Source organism: Betta splendens, chromosome 9, assembly GCF_900634795.4.
Source record: "Betta splendens chromosome 9, fBetSpl5.4, whole genome shotgun sequence".
NCBI lineage: Eukaryota > Metazoa > Chordata > Actinopteri > Anabantiformes > Osphronemidae > Betta > Betta splendens.
In genome coordinates this window covers 3349074-3356908 of record NC_040889.2, presented here as the reverse complement: position 1 = coordinate 3356908, position 7835 = coordinate 3349074, and the positions used below count along the sequence as shown (strand labels likewise).

The 7835-nt window shown below is 48.5% G+C and overlaps 1 protein-coding gene across 21 annotated transcripts in view; it reads left to right on the top strand.

The window, feature by feature from the left end:
* The first annotated feature begins 362 nt into the window (after positions 1–362).
* The window catches only part of LOC114861294 (pleckstrin homology domain-containing family A member 5-like), a 61946-nt gene continuing 54473 nt past the window's right edge, over positions 363–7835 (top strand). For 10 of the 21 annotated variants that reach the window (XM_055511352.1, XM_029160341.3, XM_029160340.3 and 7 more), the window contains exons 1-3: positions 377–543; positions 666–742; positions 1340–1397. In XM_055511352.1, coding sequence (XP_055367327.1) covers positions 452–543; positions 666–742; positions 1340–1397 — 227 coding nt within the window. In that variant the 5' untranslated portion in view covers positions 377–451. Of the gene's footprint in view, positions 544–665; positions 743–1339; positions 1398–7835 lie in introns of all 21 variants that reach the window. The other 11 variants (XM_055511351.1, XM_029160339.3, XM_029160344.3 and 8 more) reach the window with 4 other exon arrangements.

Sequence of the window (7835 nt, the reverse complement as noted above, 5' to 3'; positions counted from 1 at the left end):
GCCTTGGCTCAGATCACATGTTGGGGTCAACTCCAGCTCTGGAAACTGACTGGTACCATTAGAACCAGTTAAATTTGTTAGAGTTAGGCCATGATTGTCTAAAAGTGTTCATTTCAGTCCTAATGCCGCCTTTGGACCAACTCTGGTACTCAGCGATATCAACAGGTTCTATGCTCAGTTTTTTTATTTGCCTTATTAATGATCATGTTTCTTGTGAGTCAGATCTGATTCGTGGAGGTTTGTCCGTTTTATCATCCCGTCACACGCTCATAAAGTCGTCAGCCACAGAACGACCACACCGCCTCCCTCCGCTCGGCACAAAATCACTGCTTGTGTCTTTATTCCTCGGGCGCGCTCCCGACTCCCGCAAGCGGGCGCGCGCCGTTGGCCCGGCGCCGCGCACTCCAGCCCCCGTGTGTAGTAACCGGAGCAGTGGAGCTTTGAGCTAGACATGGCGGCGAACCCTCAGCCGGACTGGCTCTCCTGTCTTCCCTCTTCGTGGGCTTATGGGGTGACTCGGGATGGACGCACGTTCTTTATCAAGTAAATATGACGCGGATGCGTGGATTTACGGACACGCACCGTTCGTTGCTCCGGCGCATTTTCCCTGTTTGTGTCTCTTCGGCTTCTCTGTTCACCTTTCCCCCGTTTTCTTCCACTAACAGCGAAGAAGCGAAGAGTACAACCTGGCTGCACCCCGTTACCGGAGAAGCCGTGGTGACGGGCCACAGGAAGACTTCAGGTATATAATCGGAGGGCTTTTTTCCTCTTTCGTTGCCTGCGAACACGCGCGCACACGCACGCAGCGCTGGGAAAGGTTGTCCGCGCGCCACCGTGGTGGAGGGAAAAAGGGGGGCGACAAGTTGCGGAGAGCCGAGGAAGACGATGAGGGGAGATTAGTTCTCTGCAGCAGAGCGGCAGCCTCGGCCTCCCGCCTCCCGCCTCGCGCCGTGCTCGCTCCACCTGGACACTTTGCGACGCACTTTTTAAAAGTTCCGTCACGTAGCCGATGTCGGAGCCGATTCCCCGCAGTCACATCTGATCTGTGCGCTCGTGCAGTCCGAGCACGTCGGAGCCCAGCTGCTGCTTGGAGAGCGTTGCGTCAGGCTGAGGCGGTGTTGCTAAAATCATCACATTTTGTAGGGAGATGACGGATGGAGGCGCATCGCCGCATGCAGATTGAGCAACGCTGCAATATCTGCGGCTGAATCAGAGCAGGGGCGCGGACTGCGTAAAGAGGCGCAAACGGGGCGAACGTGCGGTCCAGACGCTGCGTGTGTGCAGGTGTGCGCGTTTCTACACAGCTGCTTATGGCTGTGCCTTGTTCTTCTCCTCGCAGATTTGCCTACAGGATGGGAGGAAGGATACACGTTCGAGGGCGCGCGCTGCTTCATCAAGTGAGTTGGAATGTGTCAGTGTGGGGGGGGGGGGGCAGCCTCCACCTCTGCTGCAGCTGGAGGAGCGAAGCTCACCTCTCACCTCCATCTCCCTGTCGTGAGTGAGTCAGAGGGGAACAGGCTCTACGAGTCGGCGCTGCGTGTGTGCTCACGCTCTCCTCCTTCCGTTTGTGGACGTTGTGCGAACCTGTTTGGCGACTGCTGCTCCTCTTACGCCCACTGTGACAGTAACACACACTCCCTGAGGTGGTGGCAGCGTTAGCGCTTCGCCTCCCTACTGGGCTCCCGTGGTTCTGAGCCAAAGCAGCAGCTGACGCGTATGGGCAGCTCTATATTAGCTGCCACGCTATAAATAGGCCAGAACCGCTGCTTAGTGGAATGTAAGAACACACACACATGTAAACATACAAACACAGGTGCTGGGAACCAATCGGCCAGTACAGCTGGGAGCACTGGTGTCAATGCAGTCAGAACAGCAAGGAGAAGTTTGGGTCAGAACACTGGCCTGCTGCTTCTGGTCTGTTTAATGGTTTCTGACTCCAGGTCAGGACTCGTCTTAACCTTCTCCAACGGTAAATGAGCGTCCAGCTGTGTCTCTGCTCCACCAGGGAACCAGCTGAAGGAAACACTTTGTGTCGGTGGAATCACAGCGGGAACAGAGAAATGACGTCTAGTCCAAGTTTCACTTCTTCTCTTGTTAAGTATGAGTGATTGGGGCTTTACTGAAATGCAGCTATGAAAACACGAGGCTTGCTGAAAGACAGGGACAGATATGCAGAGGTAATGAATGTAACCATGAAGGCTTGTTTATATGTTGCAGTGTGGATGTCTGAGGAACTGGGCCGGGTCTTTTTTTTTTTTTGAGGGGGCTCCCTGAGGTTCAGGAGGTTGAGGTGTTATACCATGATTGAACCTGTTTTCAGTTCATACATGACCATCATCCTGAGCTTCTAGAGGAGATGGAGAGGACGCATGTGGTTTGGGCATCAACCTAAGGCCCTTTGTGAATCCTGTGGGTTGGGTTCTGTTCTGTGTGCCGTCTTGCCTCTTGTGCAGACACCAACTCATAAACAACTGAATACTGTAGAAAAGCATGTATCTGGTGTTAGTTTGCTGAATGTCGATATGCGACTTAAAAAGCTGCGTCACCTCCTCAAATCTTAAACTAAAACCAGTGACGACCAGTAGCTTGTCATCGTGGGCTCAGCGACTTCGTTCTCTCTCCACCAACGTCTGCATCAGTACCAGTTGGTTGTGAGCTTTGTTTTACAGGTTCCGTTCTACATAGTGAGGTTTGTTTTAGTTGGAGGAGCCCGACAGACGACCCGAGGCCCAAACTCACGGCCACTGACTCAGGATTCACAGTGCCTCATTCAATGAGCTGCATTTGAATGGGAACAATCAGGCCCAGTCTCACATTCACTGAGTCATCAGCACTTCTTCACATTCCTCCAAAATTCCTGCTGGGTCACTTCTTTATCAGCCTGTTTTGGAGTGTGGCCCCTCTGAGTGCCTGCTTCAGGGTCGACCCTGCCTATAGCCTGGTATTCACGGCCTGCTGCTTCATGCCTGAGCAGACATGGAGGTCAGATGTCTCCTGCCATCACCTGGAAGGAGCTTAAACCAGACACATTTATTTACCGCTGTGGAAACAGTTACTGTAGGGTTTTACTTTTTCTGGTGGAAGCATTTAGAGCTTGCTTGTTTAGATTCAGGTCAGAGGTCAGAGCAGCTGCAGTGTCTTCCAGATAACTTTCAAACTGGCTGGGTGATGAATTCTGCAGGTGTTTACCTCTGCAGGTCCAAACCAGCAGCTCCTGATGGCGGCACATGTTTAGCTGGGAGGATGTGGGACTAACCTGATGGTGGAGACGCCAGCGTGTTGTTATTTATCGTGGATCAGCTGAGCAAACGGTTGGTTGGGGACTGAACGTATGCTGGAACCACGTGTTCACAGAGGTTAGACTAGAACCAGCTCAGATCAGCTGATGTTCTGAATATGCTGCTCCCACAACGGGTGTCTCCCATGTGTTTAACCGGTGACAAAACAGCTTTTGTTGCTGTTGCGTCTATGTGGCATCCGCAGCAGCCTGTCAGGTGACCTCAGGCGTGTGTGACATGGGTCAGATCAGTCTGAGCTGTGTGAATCGTGCTGATTCAGATGAGGATGTGAGTCCTGACTGTGGAACATGTGGACGGGTGGCCTCATACACATACAAATGCAAGCATGCTGACAGTGTTGTGTTAAAGTGCATTGTGATGGTTTGCTCTGAGATCAAATGATGGCGCTTGGCTTGGTCAATGTCCAGAGGTTGGTCCAGATGTGTGACCATGTGACCCAGAAGAAAATTTATAAAGTAGCTCTGCTCCATCAGTCATTCGTTGACTGCTTGGATACAAACAAGCTGTCCCTCCATTGTTCTGACCACAGGCTTGTCTTTCAGTTGTTCACAGTGGTTTTGCTTGTTGTTTTTAATCAGGTCTTTTGTTTTGTTTATCATGTTCCAGTTTGGTGGTGATTTGTTGGAGTGGGATGAGGTGGTGGAGACTCACCTGTTGACCGTGGTAGCTGGAGCTGTGTTCAGGGTTTAAATGCTCCCGGTTTGATGTGTGATGTGTGACCTGAGGCTGTTGTTTAACAGAGGTAATTACCTCATCCAGTGTACGTCAAACACCATGGCTTTTCCTCCACTGCACAGGAGTCTCAGCCATTCACATTTGTCCTTAGAACCTAAGCCCAAAAATCGATTTATGGAGTTTCAGGACAATATATTGTTGTTTATTCATACTGATTAAGCACAATATAACTCGTGTTTGCATGAATGCATGAGTGTTTGGACGCTGACGTTCCTGGTCACTGGCGGTAGGGAGGAGTTTTCTGCTAATAGTGGTATAAAGGTTCTAATTGTGGCTCACAGGACTAGTTCTACCACTAACTGCAGTTTGAATTAAACTTTGCATAAGCTGTGATGTCCTATCTGACCTATGTATCTCCAATGGTCAAGTCTCAGGCCTCTCTCATCGCATGAAGGATGTTAGATGGATGACGTTTGATTCCAATTGATCCTTTGTTGTCTCTCAGGCTTTTCCCTCTTTTGACACTATATGTTTCACCTCCTTGTCATCTCTGTAATAAGCTGCTGCTCTTTGGGTTTAGTCCGTGTTGAATCTGTGACTCTGTGATCTGTTAAACGACACCAGGTTGACTTCTCTTTGCTTGGCAAACGCGCAGCACAATAAAGCAGGATGAGTTTAGAACAGGTCAAACCAGGATGTTTCGCTGATCCTGGAGATCTTAACTTTGCTTTTGTGCCTCTGTCGTAATCTGGTATCTGCACATTTGATATGAGTTTTTACCAGAATGCGTAAACACGGGGCATGCCGTAGGTCCTGGTGCAGTAGGTTCTGGTGTGTCTGTGGGAGTAGAATGTATCAAACCCAAACAGACATTGGACATATCTGTTATTCATGCCTATTTATCACCTGTGCTCAGCACACAGCTTATGGCTGTTTGAAGCCGCTTGCAGGGCTCATCTCAGCACACAACTGGTTCTGTTTCATGTCAGTGAGTAGAACAATGTACCTGTAAAGACCTGTCTCCAGCTGAAGCGTGGCACAAATCAAATCCTAAAATTCACTGAGTAATGATCAAATGCACCAAACGTTTGAAAACATGCCTGAAATCATTTGTTGACTTCTATTGTTGTTCAGAGGTTTGAAGGTGCGGGTGTGTGTGTGTGTGTGTGTGTGTGTGTGTGTGTGTGTGTGTGTGTGTGTGTGTGTGTGTGTGTGTGTGTGTGTGTGTGTGTGTGTGTGTGTGTGTGTGTGTGTGTGTGTGTGTGTGTGTGTGTGTGTGTGTGTGTGTGATTTGTAGGACAGCTCTAACTCTGCAGCATCTTCGTGGGACATGTGTCCTAACTGGGTCGCTGGCCGGGTGACAACTGCTCATGAATAGTTTCCTGCTTAAAGCCACACAAATGTGAGCGGGCTGTTGTACAACACAGCCTAGATCTTTCTGCCATGAGTGATGCCAGTCCTGTGACCTATGACCCCTGCCATTAATCCATTCAGATGTTTTTCTGGACTAGGGTTCGATGGCCTGGTTTTAACATAGGCTTGTCTACATCTTTGATTTGACAAAGAAAACTATTTTTACTGTAGCTCCTGCTTCTGAAGGGCTCTTTATAATTATCACTTCATTTTATTATAACACTTGATTTACTGAATAATATTCATCATCAGTTAAGTGGACCAGATGCTGTTCTGGCTCTGTGGAGCCTCTGGAGTTATGTGTTCCTTTGGTCAGTAAGTGTATTCACTTGTTCATTGTTTGCCTGTTATTTTTCTGCTGCTTTGACCAACAGGGCTCCTGAACAAAACAAGTTTGTACGTTGACCAACTCAAGCTCTTCTGTCTCAACCACTATTAACTGTTGAGTATCGCAAACCACAGGCTGTTCCTCTACTTGCCTTTTTCTGTTCTGCGAGTAGAATGTGTCAGATGGAATGAGGAATCAATCTGGATCTGTGACTTCCACCGGTAAACAGCCATTGATCTGAGGCCTGGCTGTGAAACTGATGCAGCTGGAGGTTTGGCTTCCTGAGGGAATCTGTTCATCTTTTAGACTCTGGACTTTCTAAATTTGAGGACCTGCGCCTCTACTTTCTATCCTGACAGCTTGACCCCTGAAACAGAAACCACATCTACTCAGAGACCCACAGAAGTTGACCCTTTTTAACCCAGTGCTCTCCAGTTCCAGTTTGGGCTGGGCTTTTTGTTTGCTCCCCTGGAGTACCATCTCATGTAACGTGAACACAACCAATTCTGTTTGGTGGAACCCTCAGCAGGATCCATGTGGCTGATGTTCTGTTCCAGAGCTCATGGTGAGCTGAGGGTCTGGCTGCTGGTCAGCTCCTGTCATAAAGCAGCTTAGTGCTATTATTCCAAAATGCAGTTGGTTTATTAGCTCTGAAACCGAATAACAAAACGGTGCAGCTCCTGCATCAGAGTTATGGCAATGTTCAGACAGAGCCCATTAGTTGGTTGGTGTTAGGACTGCGTGGAGCCGTTGAGACGCTCTCATGCCTACAGTATAGTTTGTCTGCTGTGTGTTATGGTGCTAGTGTCAGGTTTTAGCTGCTGACATGCAGCACCAGGCTCAGGCCCTGTATGTTTAGCATGTATGGACACACGTGTGTGATTGAGTGTGATGCTTCAGCATTATGGCTCTGGTCACTGGTGGGTCAGCTTGTGTTTTTGTTCCGTGTACAAATGCGGATAAAAGCTCCTGCTTTCAAACAATCTGGCCTTGAAGGCATCACGGTGCTGCGCTTTGATGTGCACATGAAAGGTGATGAACAGGCATGTGGAGAATGAAAATCAGAGAGACGTTAACTCGAGCCGTGTCAGGACTCAGTGTTCTCCCCAAAGCCGCTGCTGTTGACCTGGACGCGTGTGTCATATATGTGATTTCAGTCTTGGGTCTCCTCTCTCTGCTGTTGTAGCATGAAGTCATTATAATGCTTGGTCCTGGTGCAGTCAGACATGATCATGTCATGGGTCCAGACCTGCGAGCATCACGTCAGACCTACAGGCTGCATGAATTAGTGCAGATGACGAGGTCCAACAGGATCTTCATCTGAGGGAAAGTTAGCACTGCCCAAGACTAATGATAAGGGCTTGTCTTAATGGGCCAGAGGGTTGCATCAAACACAGAACCACGTTTTAGCATGAAGCTATATCTCCTCTCATGTCAGGTGAACCACAAAACAATAATGTACTCATATCTGAGTAATTTTGAGAGTCATGATGCAGAAAATTAATCACATCAGTAACTAAAGAGCTGAGTTTCTTTTTTAACTGGATTAGCTCAAGAATCTGTGGTTTTCATGCAACCACATTTGTCCTCAGCAGCTGTGACGCTGAGAAGCGTGGTGCTGTGGTATGTTTGTAGGCTGATCCCCTGTTGGGACAAGTACGTGAATAGACATAGCGCAAATAAAATAGTTCCACTTACAGGTGCCTGTGTATGTGTGAGGGATCCCAGAGCAGACGTCAGACACATACCTGCTCTGGGTTAGGAACAGGCAGACAGCTAGACTGGACTGCTGATGTCCTTCACTGATGCATTCACTGATGAGCTGAGGAAATGCTGCAGGAGAGTGAGCTGTATCAGGTCGGTGCTGCCTGTCGCCGTTCTACTTGCGTGAGCCATGAAACAAAGCCACTGACATAATTTTAGGTTCATTTGGGCCATTTTATAGTAATAATAGAACATTTAAATGAGAACACAACCTCCAGATGTGATCTGCTTGTGTTGGTCAAGTTCCAACTACACACACAGCAAATGACCTTTACTTGAAGATTTTAATTAATGAAGGGAATACATGTACATGTACCTGACCTCCTACTTGACCAGTGCTTTAGCTAAACATTCAT